The 17,712-nt window shown below is 46.4% G+C and overlaps 1 protein-coding gene across 1 annotated transcript in view; it reads right to left on the bottom strand.

The window, feature by feature from the left end:
- The window catches only part of PPARD (peroxisome proliferator activated receptor delta), a 254,860-nt gene extending 237,371 nt beyond the window's left edge, over positions 1-17,489 (bottom strand). The window contains exon 1 of the mRNA XM_073575595.1: positions 16,887-17,489. Within this exon, the coding sequence (XP_073431696.1) occupies positions 16,887-16,896 (10 nt within the window). The 5' untranslated portion in view covers positions 16,897-17,489. The remainder of the gene's footprint in view (positions 1-16,886) is intronic.
- Positions 17,490-17,712: the final 223 nt, after the last annotated feature.

Below are 17,712 nucleotides of genomic sequence, written 5' to 3'. Positions count from 1 at the left end.
CACTATTTTTAAAGGTCAGCTAGATAGATTACTTTCTAGGGCATTCCTGAATGGTATTATCAACAAAAAAGAGCTAGATTTTCTAACTACAAATCACCCGGTTGTACCAACTTTTTATTTGTTACCCAAGGTACATAAATCGATTATCGAGCCTCCGGGCAGACCCATTGTCTCTGGGCTGGGGGGTTTATATGAGAAACCTTGTGCTTATCTTGACTTCTTTCTGCAGCCCATGGCCCAACGGTTGGAGTCCTTCGTCAGAGATACCACTCATTTGTTATTGCTTTTGAAGGATCTGGAAATCCCCGATGGTACCATTCTGGTCACCCTTGATGTGGAGGCGCTTTACACGAATATCAGTCACAATCTTGGTATGGAGGCCGTCTCTTATTTTTTAAATCAACACACTACGGGTGACAGAGGTCATGACACGTTCATTCTGGAGCTCCTAAAGTTTGTCCTCGAAAAAAACTATTTTGTTTTTGACAGGGCTTTCTTTAGGCAAATATCTGGGACAGCCATGGGGGCTAAGTGTGCGCCCTCCTATGCCAACCTCTTTTTGGGTTGGTGGGAGGAGACACACGTTTATCAACAAGATGGCTTTTCTAAATGGGTCTTCAAGTGGTTTAGGTATATAGATGACATTGTTATCATCTGGCTGGGATCTGAAACCCAGTTAATGGATTTTATAGCAACGCTAAATGAGAATTGTTGGAACATCAGGCTTACCTGCACCTTCTCTTCCAGCTCGGTGGATTTTTTGGATCTTAGGATTGGAGTGTGCCAAAATCGCATTACTACAACGCTGTTCCGTAAAACAACGGCAACTAATAACGTATTACACTTTGAGAGTTTTCACCCTGCACATTTACGCAAGGGAATCCCGAAAGGACAATTTATTCGCATTAGGAGAAATTGCAGCTGTACGGAAGATTTTTTGAGGGAATCACGACAATTATCCAACAGATTTCGTGAGAGAGGGTATCCAAGGAGGATTGTATCTGGGGCCTTTGAGTTTTCCAGGAACAGACCCAGGGAGGAATTCCTCAATCCACGGGTAAGGGGAGTGCGCAATCGAGTTAGTCTCATCACGAGATTCCACAATCAGTGGAATGATGTTTACCAAATTCTTGGGAACAATTGGGGCATCCTGTTGAGTGACTCTAAGTTACGTCGCTTTATAGATGAACGCCCAAGTGTGGTGGCTAGAAGGGCGCAGAACCTTAAGGATATTCTGTCCAATAGCCATTTCAGACGCCCAATTACCAAGATTCGTACTGGTAATGACACTAGGGGTACGTTTCCATGTGGGGACTGTTCCATCTGTCCTCGAATTTTGACTAACAGATTTTTGTCGGCGCTTTGTCTGCCCTCACAGATACAGCCGAAGGCGTATTTCAACTGCCGTTCTTGCAACATGGTCTACACCCTGGTTTGCGGATGCAAGAAATTGTATGTGGGGCAGACAACGCAGGAACTACGACGCAGGACACAGCAGCATCTCTCGAATATTATGACAGCAAGGGCTGACAGAGGTAAGGGGAAACCGCTGACCTCTGTGGCCACCCATTTTCTTGACAACCATGGTGGCTCCCCTGACTCCCTTAGGGTTATGGGTCTGGAGGGGGTTCGTGTTAACATTAGGGGGGGTAACATCTCAGAAGAACTCCTCCGGCGGGAAGCGAGATGGATATATGACCTGGATTGCCTTTCACCACGTGGTCTTAACGAGGAGCTGCTGTATAATGGCTTCTATAAGAAACTATAGATTGGGCTGTTGCATCTCATTTACTAACTTTTTCTGCCGCCCTTTTTTTGTTCTTCCTCCCCCAGGTTTTAGGTCCGGGATTTCCCTTATACTGGAGCCTGTGACTGCTCTCGGGTTTTGGATTTTCAATTCTCCTTTATGTGGCTGTCTTCTAGCAATACTCCCTTGCCATGATGCTACAATTCACCCTGTGAAAAAAGAAAATCTTATGAGAGAAAAAATCATGAGGACTGCATTATAACGTGGCTGCTTCCCCCCCCCCCCCCTTTTTTTCTTTGGGATTTTCCGTTTTTGTCATTATAACGATGTTCGGTCTTCCGTCGTTTTAGATCAATTCTAATGCGCTCCATACTGTTGCTGTTCTATATGACATCTTGGTGTGGCGTTTTTGACCACTACCTTTTTGAGTGTATAGATCTAGGTGAACATCTCATTAAGCGCTGCCCCTTTGATACAGTAGCACCGGTGCACTATGTGTGTCTTTCTTGACACCCTGATCTAGGGCCAACTAGTATACACCCTGATTGGTGCCTAGCTACTATTACTTATGTTGCTTGTATGGTTCAGTCCACTTCAAATGCGGATCTGGCTGATGGAATAATACTTGTCTTTATTGTCTTGATAAACATTCTTGTGGGGGAGTGTGCATGCGTGTGCTTCACCAAACAGGTGTGGGTTCCTGTGTTTCAATAAATTGCTGTTACACTTATAAATGCTATTACCCATAAATAATTAACTTAGTGCCCATCTTGCTGCAGTGTGTTTCTGTGGGATACACATCCCCCACAGGTTTTGAGTGTGTACTATTTTAACATTTACTCATCATGCTGGAAGGGTGTTTACGCATATGTATGTTTGATACTTTGCTTGCCCTCTCATCATGGCCATCTAAGGGTTGAATTGCGCATGCGTGTGATGGACGCTGATAGCGCTCACAAGATTGGTTGTGGTTATCCGTTTGACCGTACTGCGCAGGCGCGGGAGACTCCAGTCTCATGAGACTTCAACCTATATGCTTTGGTTGCCACGTGACGGCGCCTGCGCAATAGATATGTGTCAACCTGTGAGGTCACATCCGCCTTCATGATTCTCCCTGCACGCGCGGGATACTCTAGTCTCATGAGACTTCAACCTATACGCTCTGGTTGCCGCGCGACGGCGCCTGCGCAATAGATACGTATCAAGCTGTTAGGTCACATCCGCCTTCATGATTCTCCCTGTACGCCGCCAGCCGTCACCTGGTTTGGATTTATTTGTGATTTCTCTGACTTAAATAAGCGGCGCTTAGAGGCTGTAATAGCACTCACCTTGAGAAAGACACCTAGCAGTGTCGGAACGCGTGGGTCCTTGTATACCGCGGTGGCTGCTGGCACAATACACAGACGCTGGGGCGACCTTTGACTGGACTTACTGACTGTGCCTTTGGGTGATGTATTTTATGCCTGTTTGGGATCTTCAATTGCCATACATTACTAGCCCTCCTCCACTTTTTTTGGGCTACTGACTTTATTCTATGGGGAGTTACATCTGTTATTCATATTCCTCATATTAGATATATTTTTCAAGCATTACAGGGCTCCTTTCAGGAAGGTTTGATTGATATTCTGGGTTATGTGCTATGCACTTTACATGTTGGTATAGGATCTTATTGAACTGGCCAGTCATCAGTGTGTTGTTTTCATCTCCATCATATTGTCTGTATTATATGTTATGATATTGAGAACGTTATTATTCGATATTGGTGCCTTTACATTCTGCAGCCAGCGGTCTACATGTTGATCAGATTTTTTTAATTGTTTTTATGTGTGGTGTTTTTTGCTGCTTCCTTGCTGCTTTTTGTATTTCATAATAAAAATTATATTTTTATAAATACTTGGTTTTGGCGTGGTGATCCCACATTTATGCATAGTCCTTTTCTCTTTTTTGTGCACCAGAGTATCCTGCAACCTTGTAGACAGACCCTGTATAAAATGTCTCCTAAGAGCAGGGTTATTCCACTGCGTGTCAGTGGCCCACCTCCGGAACTCTGAGCAGTACTCCTCAGCCGGCCAGACCCCTACTTTACGCAGTTGGGATTCCGCCAGGGAGACGCCATCAGGATCTCCATATACAGTACAAATGCCAATGCAGCAAAAAACTCATCCACTGACCGCAGAGATGGTGAATCGGCTGGCAGGGAGAAGGCCCAGGATTGGGGATCACCCTTAAAAAGGGATATGATGATTCCCACCCGTTATTCCTCACTCCATGCTGACCGAGGGCGGAGCCTGATGTACAACTGGCAGGCCTCCTGAAAAACCAAAAATGTATCTCTTCCTCCTGAAAACCTGTCAGGAAGAGATACCTTGGGTTCTGGTTGAGGCTGCACCTGAGCCAAGGCTCTGAACCCCACCAACTGCTGCAGCTGCTGCACCACCTCACCACGCAGCACCCTAAGTTCATTAGTGAGGATCTGAAGCAGTTGGGCAAAGACCTGCATTTGTGCCATGGCTCACCAGAAAAAAAAATGGGCAGGTTGGTGATAATGTCATGGAGTGACTGGTCCAATCAGTGTGACACGAACCACCAATCGGTCGGTCACTAAATGGGAAAACGAAAAACACATCAGGAAACACTTTAACAACGGTGGGCCCTGCGATAGGGAACTTGGAAATGGACACCTCCTGCACTCACCTGAGGATGTGCCCTGCTCTTTCTAACATCCCTATATGGGCGTTTTCAACCCGTCACCGAGCAGGATACCTAAACCCTCACTTGCCCTGCTCCTATCCCTAAATAGGGAATTGGCAAGTGAAGACACTGCTCCCACCGCTGCACTAAGACAACACAAGGTAAGGTAAAACAAATACCACAGGGAATAGGAAACACAAAAACATCACTTAGCTTTCTCTGCTGTAATGCACCGCACAGCAGAGTAAGACGCCAGATCACAGCATTCAGCTGGAGCACCACTGCACCAGCAACCTTCTGTCTTCAGCACGGTTGGTATCCAAAAGGACCTGTATCACCAACAATCAGCTGATGCATCAACTTGTGCTAGTTGCATTGAGTTCTTGTTCTCCATAGCCACATTGAGTTTCTGAGGAAGGTTCTTAATTTCCTGTTGACATTGTAGAGAGCCAACAGATCCATGTGTGTGGCATTGAGTCATAGGCTGGGTGGTGGCCTTCTTCTAGCAGTTGGTTCATCTGCTTTGCCATGCGTTCATGTACCGCTGTTAATTTCTTTAGCCAATAGGTGTGGATCATGTCTGGGCCAGGTGCTGCCGAGCTCTGTATGTTCATGACCCACTGTTGGATGTCTGCTTCTGTAATGGTGACTGGTTATTGTGCTAGGTGGTTGCTGTGTTTCATTCTCAGATCTTGCAGCCACATTGCACTGGTGTTGTGTGTTTTCTCCTTCTCCCATATGTCCCTCCAGTATTTTTCAGTCTCTGCTATTGGTGGAGTTGCTGCTTTTGTGCTGTTGTTCTGTAGTTGGGAGTACATTTTGGATGGTTCTTTGGAGAGGAGAATAGGTCATTTATCTTCTTGGCCTGGTTGTCACCTTTTCCAAGTGAAAAGCACATAGTTCTGTTGTTCTTGCTGGTTGTATAGCATGATTGCTGAGGCAGTAGCATAGATCAGTTTATTTATCATCAGATTGGACCTTGTTAATCCAGGTGACATCCAAGCCGGCAAGACTCTCTTTGTTCGTGACACTTTCATGTTTATTGAGGTAGGTCCAAGCAGGGGCGTATCTGGGGGGGGCAGCCGGGGCAGTTACCCTGGGCACAGCCGGCAGGGGGCGCAGTCCGGGCCGCCTAATGCAGCGGTCCGCAGTGTCCTCCCTGGCGGCTGCGTTCTGCAGCCCCCCCCTGGCCTGAGAGTCGGCGGTTCTCTGTGTCAGCTGTCAAGCTGACAGCTGGCGCAGAGAAGGTGCGCGTGCCGGCTCCCAGGGAACAATTGACAATTGCAGCTCTGACCGCCGGGCCAGAGCGACGTCAGCAGCGTGACATGTCATGTGATCACGCTGCTGACGTCACTCCCCGGCGCCCAGAGTGAACGCTCAGCGCTGGTGGTAAGTGTGCTCCAATATGGAGCTGAAGAAACCACCGAAGATGGGGGGTGTTAATGTGTGGCGATGGGGGTTAATGAGTGGGGATGGGGTTAATGCGTGGGGGGGTTAATGAGTGGAGACAAGGTTAATGTGGGGATGGGGATTAATGTGTGGGGGGGTTAAAGAGTGGGGACGGGGTTAATGTGTGGGGGTTAATGAGTGGGGATGGGGGTTAATGTGTGGGGATGGGGTTAATGGGGGGGTTAATGAGTGGGGATGGGGTTAATGTGTAGTGGGGTTAATAAGTGGGGATGGGGGTTACTGTGTGGGGGGTAAAGAGTGGGGATGGGGTTAATATGTGGGGGGTTAATGAGTGGGGATGGGGTTAATGTGTGGCGGGTTAATGTGTGGCGGGTTAATGAGTGGGGATGGGGGTTAATGTGTGGCAGGTTAATGAGTGGGGATGGGGGTTATTGAGTGGGGATGGAATTAATTTGTGGAGGGTTAATGAGTTGGGGATGGAATTAATGTGTGGGGGGTTAATGAGTGGGGATGGGAGTTAATGTGTGGGGGATTTGGAGTGGTGGGTACATAATGTGTTAGGGGATTTGGGAGTATGGACGGGGGGGTTAATGAGTGGGGATGGAATTAATGAGTGGGGATGGGGGTTATTGTTTGGGGGTTAATGAGTAGGGATGGGGTTAATATATGGGGGATTTGGAGTGGGGGTACATAATGTGTGGGGGGGATTTGGGAGTGGAGATGGGGGTTATTTAATGTGTGGGGGATTTGGAGTGGGGGTACATAATGTGTGGGGGGGATTTGGGAGTGGGGATGGGGGGTTATTCAATGTGTGTGAGGGATTTGGAGTGTGGATGGGGGGTATTTAATGTGTCTGAGGGATTTGGAGTGTGGATGGGGGGTTATTTAATGTGTGTGAGGGATTTGGAGTGGGGATGGGGGGATTTAATGTGTTTGGGGAGATTTGAGGACACAGAGTATGCATGAGGAAACAGTATGGGGGTTTGGTGCAGACAGTATGGGGAGCGAACGGGTTAATGTATGTGGACACAGTATGGGGAGTCAGGGGTATGTGTGAGCAGACAGTATAGAGAGTGAGGGGGTAAATATGTGAGGAGACAGTATGGTGAACAGGTGGGATGTTAGAGGAGACAGTATGAGGAAGGAGGGGAATAGTGTGAGGTGACAGTATATTGCAGATATTTGTATTTAGGGGCATTATAATGACACTTCTATCTTTAAGGGGATCGTGTGGAGATTTGCTGGAGAAGAGGCCGCTGTGGATGAGAAAACTCATCATGGGGTTTGGACAAGAAGAAGAAAAGGAGAACGACTCCAGAAATGTCATCTATAAGGTACCTGGATGTAAATGTTATTTGTGACACTGACTTGTTTTCATGTTTTTATTTGTTAGGAGCATTAAAGGGGTTGTCCAGGTTTGTACGGAGTCTGCAGTCATTCTATGTGACTGCAGACTTCTGAATTCTCACAGTGCTCACTGAACGCTGTCAGGATTCTCTCGTGCCGGTAATATACATACATGCGGTCACATGCTGACTAGACATGTGTGGCCTCACTCAATGAAAATGAACGGAGCGAGGCCGGACACGTCTAGTCGATATGTGGCCAGAAGTATATAAATCACATACTTGTGCTGACATGACTGTATATCGGCAAGGGAGAATCCTAAATGTGTGCAGTGCATTCGTTGTGAGAATTCAGAAGCTGCAATGTCAGGATTCAGCTCTTCAGGTTCCAGTAGTCATCACATGGACACTTCACTCATATGCGATTTTCATACTTGACAATGAGCTTCTCTTCCTGCTTTCAGTTTTTTACTGAACATTGAGAGCATTAGGGAGAGCAGCTCATGGGTACATGGCTAAGTGTGCATGTCGCATATGTACTTGGTGTGGGGGGAGGCGCCGAACCAAATTCTTGCCCCGGGTGCCAGGAAGGCTAGATACGCCTCTGGGTCCAAGAACCACTACTGGTATATATTATTACGTAATGCAGAGCCAGGATATGAACCCCTATAATAGCCACGAATTGAGCAGAAATGGATATATAAAAGCGCAAAAACGTCCAAAATAGAAAAACGTCCAAAAAAGAAGGACAATGAGTGACCACAATGCAATACTCAAAAATACATAAAAATGCATAAATACATTTATTGTCCTTCTTTTTTGGACGTTTTTCTTTTTTGGATGTTTTAGCACTTTTATATATCCATTTCTGCTCAATTCGTGGAATTGAACTCTCATGTTCCATTCATCAGCAGCTTGTATTATAACACTTATTCCTCGCCTTCCATTTTGATGCCTCCCCGTCTGTCAGCATATGGGCAGTGCGGTTGTGTCTGACCTCAAGGGGCCCCGTCTGTGTCGGGCATATACCGCCGTGTCCAGTGCTGAAGACAAGGTGGGCATTTTTGCAGCGCTGCAGCTTGCTACTTAGATATAAGCTGTAGGAAAAGAGAGCGCAATAGGGTCTTATCCGGGTAAACCCTTGAGAGAAACTCAGGCAATTATACTCACCCTTTGCAGGAGAGATTCAGGCACGTAAGATCAAAGGTCAGCTTTCTGCACGTCCAAAGGTCCACTCAGTGACCGCCAAAACATTAGTTTTAAAAGGAATAAATTTATGGACTTTTGTGCGTTGCTTGACAAATTACCACATCAGAGTTGTATTGATGGATTAACCATTTAATTCCAATGCGTTTCGAAGTATACAGCACTCCTTCTTCAGGGATAGACATATATCATAAGACTGCCGGGCAAAGAATAATTTACGTTTCGTCTTGGTGTCAGTGTATTGAGCATATAACCTTTGAGCGGTCAGCCATTCTACCCTATTACTGTTAGTTTGTTCCGATATATAGGCTGCCTCCGAGTCTTTCAGACGTAGCTCCATCTCGCCATCCTCCTCCGATGTCACCCGCTAAATGTGAGAGATCGTTCAGTATAAACAACACCGTAAGTAGGCTTTAAGAGCATCCCAAAATACATTAATATTTCGGGGTTCGGGATGGGACGAGACGAAGCAACGTAGCTGATCTATCGTTCTATCAGGGGATGTTATCAACTTCAGCCAAAAAGGATTCAGCTTCCATGTTATCCTATTAGTCAATGGCCCATATTTAAGCTTGAGAATAACTGGACTATGATCCGATATCCCCCTATTTCCAAGTTTAATATCATCCACCCACGCCGCCAGACTGCTGGACCCAAATATATAATCTATGCGAGACATAGAGCGTTTAGTGGAGGAATGACAAGTATACTCCCTTGTCTCTGGATGGCGCACTCTCCATAGATCCAGCCACCCACTACCTGCCATGAATTGTGACAGTTGGGATGTACCCGGGGGGGACTCCACCCTGTATTCCATATTCCATCGCCCAGTCTCAATTTATCAAGATGGCTATTCATAACCAAATTAAAATCTCCCATACAGATAACACGTGCGTCTGGGTAATTTAAAGCAAAGCTCAATACCTTCTGAATAATTGATATATTGGCCGGAGGGGGATTAGGAATACAAAGAATGACATATTTCACATAGACCGGACATTCAGCGTCTCCCACTCACACACCACCTCCTCACCTCGCCCCCTATCTGTCGGAGTCCCACAAGGTTCAGTCCTTGGGCCCCTGCTGTTCTCTATTTACACCTTTGGCCTGGGACAGCTCATAGAATCTCATGGCTTTCAGTATCATCTTTATGCTGATGACACACAGATCTACATCTCTGGACCAGATATCACCTCCCTACTAACCAGAATCCCTCAATGTCTGTCCACTATTTCATCCTTCTTCTCCACTAGATATCTGAAACTCAACATGGACAAAACAGAATTCATCATCTTTCCCCCATCTCACGTGACCCCCCCTATGAACCTATCAATTACAGTAAATGACTGCCCACTCTCCCCAGTCCCACAAGCTCGCTGCCTCGGAGTAATCCTTGACGCTGATCTCTCCTTCAAACCACATATCCAAACCCTTTCCACTTCCTGCTGACTTCAACTCAAAAATATTTCACGCATCCGTTCATTCCTCACCCAAGAATCTGCAAAAACCCTAGTCCATGCCCTCATCATCTCTCGCCTTGACTACTGCAACCTCATGCTCTGTGGCCTCCCCTCAAACACTCTCGCACCCCTCCAATCTATTCTAAACTCTGCTGCCCGACTAATCCACCTGTCCCCCCGCTATTCCCCAGCTTCTCCCCTCTGTCAATCCCTTCACTGGCTCCCAATTGCCCAGAGACTCCATTACAAAACCCTAACCATGACATACAAAGCCATCCACAACTTGTCTCCTCCATACATCTGTGACCTCGTCTCCCGGTACTTTCCTGCACGCAACCTCCGATCCTCACAAGATCTCCTTCTCTACTCCCGTCTTATCTCCTCTTCCCACAATCGCATACAAGATTTCTCTCGCGCATCACCCCTACTCTGGAACTCTCTACCACAACATATCAGACTCTCACCTACCATCGAAACCTTCAAAAAGAGCCTGAAGACCCACCTCTTCCGACAAGCCTATAACCTGCAGTAACCACCGATCGACCAAACCGCTGCACGACCAGCTCTACCCTCGCCTACTGTATTATCACCCATCCCTTGAAGATTGTGAGCCCTCGCGGGCAGGGTCCTCTCTCCTCCTGTACCAGTTATGACTTGTATTGTTTAAGATTATTGTACTTGTTTTTATGTATACCGCTCCTCACATGTAAAGCGCCATGGAATAAATGGCGCTAGAACAATAAATAATAATAATAATAATATTTCTGAGAGTTAATCAGCGCATGAACGAACACAAATCGTCCCTCGGGGTCCCTCCTGGCCTCCCTGACCTCCCACCGAACATCCTTATGAATTAGCAGCGAGACTCCCCTTGAGTAGCTAGTGTGAAAAGCATGTACAAACCATTGTACCCACGGTTTCTGTACCCACCGAACCGTATCTCTGGTCAGGTGTGTCTCTACCAGAGCCACAATGTGAGGACGGTAGTGTCTAATTTGTGAGAACACCTTAATTTTTTTTCGAGGGGTTTTTATGCCTCCTACATTTCAGGTCATACAAATCAGTTCAGAACCCATTCCCGTCTATCTGGATATGATGCATAATGGTGCCCGATCCAAGTGCATAGATCCCAGGCAAATAGCAGAATTTGACGTCGGCTGCGGCCTCCATCTAAACAACTATAAAAATTAAAACTTTTGAAACAGTGAAAGCAAAACAGAAACCTAGTAACATAGGCGTACAGTCTTACGCCCCCATTAAAAGATAAACAAGGGGATACCATCACTGAGTACAGAGTCCGGTATAGCTGGTATCTGGGAACTCGCCGAGAGAGCTCCAATTAGACCGTCGATTGGAAGGATCTGAAGTAACAGCCGCCACATTAGGGTTCTTTCGTAGGGGACCCCTTATAGGACCGCAGCCACTCAGTCGCCTCCGCTGGATCTGTAAAAAATATGGAGGAACCTCCATGAACAACCCGGAGCCGGGCCAGATATAACATCGAATACACAATGTTCCTGTCTCTGAGTCGCCTCTTGACCTCGACGAACTGCGCCCGCTGCTTCTGCAGTTCCATGGAGAAATCCGGAAAGATGGAAACAACAGCATTGTTGAACTTAATAGGACTTTTCAGGCGTGCAAGATGCAGAATGGTATCTCTGTCCTTACAATTGAGCAGGCATGCCAGCAACGGTCGAGGTGGGGCCCCCGGAGGCAAGGGTCTTGTAGGGACCCTGTGAGCTCTTTCAACAGCGAACATTGAGGAGAATTCGTCCCCCAGGGAGGTCTTAAGCCAATCCTCCAGAAACTGCTCAGGATGCTGACCTTCCAAGCGCTCAGGTAGTCCAACAATACGGATATTATTCCGGCGCATTCTATTTTCCAAATCGTCCGCCTTCTGCTTCCAAGCATTCATGGAGCCTGCCACCTTCGTTAATGTAGCCTCCATAGGTGTAATGGTATCTTCCACCTTGGACACCCTCGCCTCCACCTCCGTAATACATCCCTTCATGGCCTGCATATCCTGACTGAGTCTTCCCACCTCCGTATAAACATCCTCAATTTTCTCCATCAGGGACGTCCTGGTCAATGAGATAGCCTGCATCAATTGCTCAGATGCTTGTTTAAGCGTCAATTCCTCCTGTTCCGTCTCCTCTTCACCCCCAGAATGGCGATTTTTGCGCTGAACTTGAGAGGATGTGCTCTTATTGTATCGCGCACTTTCAGCGGGGTCAGGTCTAGCAAACTCCTTCAATTTTTCCGCTGCCACTCCTGACCCTTTTAGCCGGCTCATGATTGTCTGCAGTATGGTCTGATGAGACAACTGAAACGTACGGTCCAGGTATTACCCACTACAGGTGGGAATCACAGTCAGGCTGGTAATCATAGATTAGACTACAAAGGGATGCCTGATAGATTATAGGGACGGCAGCCAGGTACAGTTCAAATCTTTATGGCCCAGGGAGGGGGGGGGGCCCCGCAGAGGCAGCTGCAGTGGGGGAGGGCGCACAGAGCCTCTCTTAGTAATGGCGCCGGCCGGCACAGTGAGCGGATAGTGGGAGATGGATACCACGCGGGGCCTGTTTTTCTAGGGCACTCACCGCACGCTCCCTCAGATAATCAGCCGGTTTCTTCACTGCCCGGCGGCGGTGCAGCAATGGGAGCCGGCGCTGCAGCTCTCAGCAGCTGAGCTGCGCGCCCAAGATGGGGAACCGTGTGGAACCAGCCGCCCGCTCTTATCTTGCCTGCCGCCCGCTCCCAGAAGCCGTCTCCCGACCTGCCATGGAGTTCCCAGGGGGTCCCGGTGTCCAAAGAGGTCTGGTCAGCTAAGTGAGTCGCCAGAAAGGGGTCCAGGGACCAGGATTCAACAGGATAATGAGGAGCTCTCCTTATTAGCGTCCTCTCCCATTCACGGCATAGTCACGCCCCTCAAGCAAGGAAACTTTACACAACATCGCCATCTATTGTCAGATCAGCATAAAGTCCTCCTTTACATGAACGAAGAAGTCCTTAACTGTTGCCTATGCCAACACTCCCCAGTGTGGCTCCAGCCTTCTGGAACAAACACACATGGCAGCTCTCTCTGGGGCTTCAGGCTAAAGGCTTCCTACCTCCAAACAGGCCAGACAGAAAAAAAACAATTAATCCCTCCAACCACACCCTTGAGGTGGAGATATGGTGAGTAGGCATCCCGCCCATCTCTTACTCCTACTCACCATGAAACCCTGACCCTGAAAACGACTGATTTACTCTCAGCACATATCATGCTGCAGGGAAGCTTATGGGTTTCACATCACGCAGGATAACAACCTTTGCGACAAATATCTCCCTTCACATACAGCACCAGTGAACCTGTCACAAAAGTATATATATACACTACCGTTCAAAAGTTTAGGGTCACTTAGAAATTTCCTTATTTTGGAAAGAAAATCACAGTTTTTTCCAATGAAGCTAACATTAAATGATTCAGAAATATGCTCGATACATTGTTAATGTGGTAAATGACTATTCTAGCTGCAAAAGTCTGCAATATCTTCATAGGTGTATAGAGGCCCATTTCCAACAACCATCACTCCAGTGTTCTTATGGTACTTTGTGTTTGCTAACTGTGTAAGAAGGCTAATGAATGGTTAGAATACCTTTGAAAACCCTTGTGCAAGTATGTTAGCACAGCTGAAAACAGTTTACTGATTAGAGAAGTTATAAACATTACCTTCCTTTGAGCTAGTTGAAAATCTGGAGCATTACATTTGCTGGTTCCATTAAACTCTCAAAATAGCCAGAAAAAAAGAACTTTCATGTGAAACTCGACAGTCTATTCTTGTTCTGAGAAATGAAGGCTATTCCATGCGAGAAATTGCCAAGAAACTTAAGATTTCCTACAACGGTGTGTACTACTCCCTTCAGAGGAGAGCAAAAACAGGCTCTAACCAGAGTAGAAAGAGAAGTGGGAGGCCCCGCTGCACCACTGAGCAACAAAACAAGTACATTAGTTTGAGAAATCGACGCCTCACAGATCCTCAACTGGCAGCTTCATTAAATAGTACACGCAAAACGCCAGTGTCAAAGTCTACAGTGAAGAGGCGACTCCGGGATGCTGGCCTTCAGGGCAGAGTGGCAAAGAAAAAGCCATATCTGAGACTGGCTAATAAAAGGAAAAGATTAATATGGGGAAAAGAACACAGACATTGGACAGAAGAAGATTGGTAAAAAGTGTTATCGATATATACACTGTAATTTGTAGGTTTAGAAGCTTGGATTAGCACCATCTTTTTCACACCACCAGATGACAGCAACACATAAAATATTTTTGATCTTCAATAGTTCAATGATGCCTGCGAGTTGTTACCTTCGAGGGTCTATTGATGACTGGGTGACGATACTTATAACCATACTTATAATTTTTACTGTCTTCGCACTTTATGCGTGTACATCAACTACCCATTCTGATTGTTTTAATAAGGACCGCAAGTTATTGCCTTCAAGGGTCTATGGATGAGTCCTTATACCGTTTTTTTTTTCATGGCTTTGTACTGTGTGCAGAGCCTTTATGAGTGTAGAAATGCCACATCTACACTTTCTTAATTTTTTTTATGAGGCACTACAGTTGGTGCTTTCATGAATGACCCTGATTGTAATTTTTGGCATACCACAACTACACTTTGTTCACAATATTTCAATGAGATACTACAGTTGGTGCCGTCAAGGGTGTATGAAAGACCCTGCTGTAATTTATTGCAGGATTTCCACTTAATGCAAAGCCTTTATGAGGCTAGGAGTACCACTACATGACAATTTGTACAGAATGAGTATGAGGCCCTCATCTATCTCTAAAGCGCGGTGTATCTGAGTCCCTCTTTCTTCATATTTTTGGCAATTCTTGCTTCCTTCATAAATTACACTGAAATTTCCATTTTTTTAATAAAAATTTCACTTTTGGTTTACTTAAATTATTATTTTTTTAAACTTTTTTTAAGTTTTGCCTTATATACAAGATTTTGAATGTTTTATTGTCAGTCCTTAAAGTAGAGTAAAAGTGTGACTCCATTGTTCGCAGCAGCGATCTGGGAGTCAGAGATGCTTCCCAACGGTGTTCTCCTTCCATTCACCACTTTTTCCACCCATTTCAACATTTTTACTGCCACCCAGATCTCCTTGTAGGGTCTGCCAGAAAAATACTCGGATTTCCCATTGAGTCCCATTATCTCGTTACTCGAAATGAGTATCCAAGCATTAGCAATTGTTCAGTTCGAGTAATGAGCATCCGAGCATTTTAGTGCTAGCTCATTTCTACAGAAAATGCTAACAGAATGTTGTAGTGAATCCAGCACTATTTGGCTCATATGATAAGGATGCCTTGAATTGCACCCTGGTCACTAGAATACACATCATAAGATGGTCATGATGCATACAAAAAATGATTTTCATTATACTACTTGGAAAACCCCAAATACTATATTCCCAAGTGAAGAATAGAAATAACCAATAGTCACCTCCCTCACTGGCACCATTCCAGCAATGATGGCGTAGGGTCTCTCAGAGTCCACGTGACATTGTTAAGACATGCAGTACTACAGTCAATGAGTGGTCGCTAATGGGCTGTTTCACTCATGATTCCTTCAGACGAACCTTGGACGTACGGTGTGAGTACTGCAACCCATTAGCGACTGCCACTAATTATTATGCAATGTAAGCTCTGTAGCCAATTGTTAGGCATCAGATTCCTGGCACTGCACAGCAGGAATCCAGAGCCAGACATCCTGCAGTCTCCCATTCTCCTCCAACCGCTCGGCAATCACAGCGAACCAGACATTCTCCTCAGACTCGTTCTGCGAGCCTGGATGTTGCTGCCACCTCCGGTGCAGCAATGGTAGCGCAACCTGCTTTGCAGGGAACCGCTCCAGAGGCTAAGTCCTCGTGCCGTGCTACTGGGCATGCCCGCAACGTGCCCTCTCACTGGAGAGCAGGGGTCACATGTGCAGGTCCTGTGTCGGATCTGATTGGTCCTTCCTAAAGTATTGGAAGTTCCTGGAAGTGCATGGCTATAAAAGCCCCGCATGGCGGCTCGGCCATGCGCTAGTGTAGCATATTATTCTGTGTGTGTATGGTGATGGATGCATGGACTGGTGTCTGACTCATTATGAAACCCCTACCCTCTGATATTACGAGTGGTGACTGAGTGTGCATAGTCAGCTCCAGGGTTGTGGCAAGCTACACGCCACTTGCTCCTCGCCTACACTAGCGTCCGTCGGCGCCCGATTCTCGGCGCCGACGCTTGCGGCCTTAGCTGCCGCTGCGCTGCAATATCAGCAAATATTGGTGTTCGCGGCTGCGACGCCACACGCCGGCTCCTGTGACGTTAACAGGGCCAGCGTCTTTGCATATATTTTTGCCAAGCGACTCTGAACAGAGCCGCTCCTAGCGTTCGGGTGACGTTAACCCGTGCGCACTACGGCACCTTCTGGTGCATCTGCCATTGTCCAGCAGCGGTCTAGTCACCTACCGCACGGTGGACCCCGGGCGGCGAACGCACCTCCTATTATTTATATTCGGTGCGTTCCGCCGTCCCTAACACCAATATTATCATTAGAATGGCGCTGATGCAGGCTTGCCCATTTACTATTTTTATTCTACAGTTGGGAGAATAGTTGTCCAAGTAGTGGGAAACCAAATGATGCCTACAATTATCATATTTACAGACATATTTAACCTTTAATTTGTATAAAGGAAATTCAAATTATTGTTTAAATCATCATCTACTAATCAGTAAATTTGTCTAAAAACACATTACACCAAGTGCTCTTCTATATCAAAGTGATTGAAACTTTTCCTGCTAGCTTTATCTGCAGTAAACTTCTTAAAGTGACACAGTCACATGCAATCCTGGATTGCACAGTTGTTGTGACTGCTGTCCACTAACCACAAATTCACACTCACTTGGTTTTCGCTAAGCAAGCACTGACATAGGGATACAAAAGAACAAAAAAGCAAAATTAGGCTAAAGGAGGTAAATGAACAATTACTTACCGTCTTTCATCTGTATGCTCTGTGACAGGATTTTTGATTCCTGATTTAAAGAACCCCACCACCTCCTTCCTGCTGTAACACTTCCTGTGACTCAGAAGAAATCACAGCAGGCTGCTGGAATGTAAGTGATGTGGGGGCTGAGTGTGGAAAGCATTCCTTGCAAACTCTTTGACCCCTTCCCCTCACCCAGGCTTCTACTCTTTCTGTACACTTTACTCTTAACCTCTTCAGTCTGTTGCTTTGCATAACCGGACATTGTACATTGCATAAAAATACAGAATTATTACTTTTAACAAACTAAGACGTAAAATAAAGTCTTGCTTCAATCAAGTGACATAACTATAAGAGAAGATAATGTAGAAATCGCAAGAACGCGGGATGTCGCCACCGGCAGTAGACAGATCAAGAGTTACAAGATGGTATTAACAACAAATACACTCCACGCAGGGAGTAGCAGGGCACAGAGGGGTAGTAATAGGACAAAGCACGGGATAGAGTTTGGACGGAGTAGAACTGGTAGCATGACAGGGGTGGTAAGGGACGAACGAGAGTTCAGTAAGACAGAGTTTAAACTTATCGGCATGTAGTCTTCAGACGGGAGGAGGTTCTTGGTTCCAACGGTGGCACCAACAACAGCAACGCAGATCGTCTTGTCGGAGTCTCTGAGTGACAGGCAGTTTTCCTGTGCCTTATAATATCTGGCACGAGAGTACCACTGCAGGGGGTCTGTCAGGATGCTCGGCACCCACAAGATACTCTGTCGTTTCAGCAGTGGCAGCACTCGTTCCTCCACTCAGCTTTCCCTCGCGGGCTCTACTTGTTTTCC

The sequence above is a fragment of the Dendrobates tinctorius genome, unplaced genomic scaffold, assembly GCF_039654945.1.
Source record: "Dendrobates tinctorius isolate UK_male_01 unplaced genomic scaffold, ASM3965494v1 ptg000045l, whole genome shotgun sequence".
Lineage (NCBI taxonomy): Eukaryota > Metazoa > Chordata > Amphibia > Anura > Dendrobatidae > Dendrobates > Dendrobates tinctorius.
The sequence above is the reverse complement of the archived record's forward strand: the minus strand, read 5'-3'. Positions and strand labels throughout refer to the sequence as shown.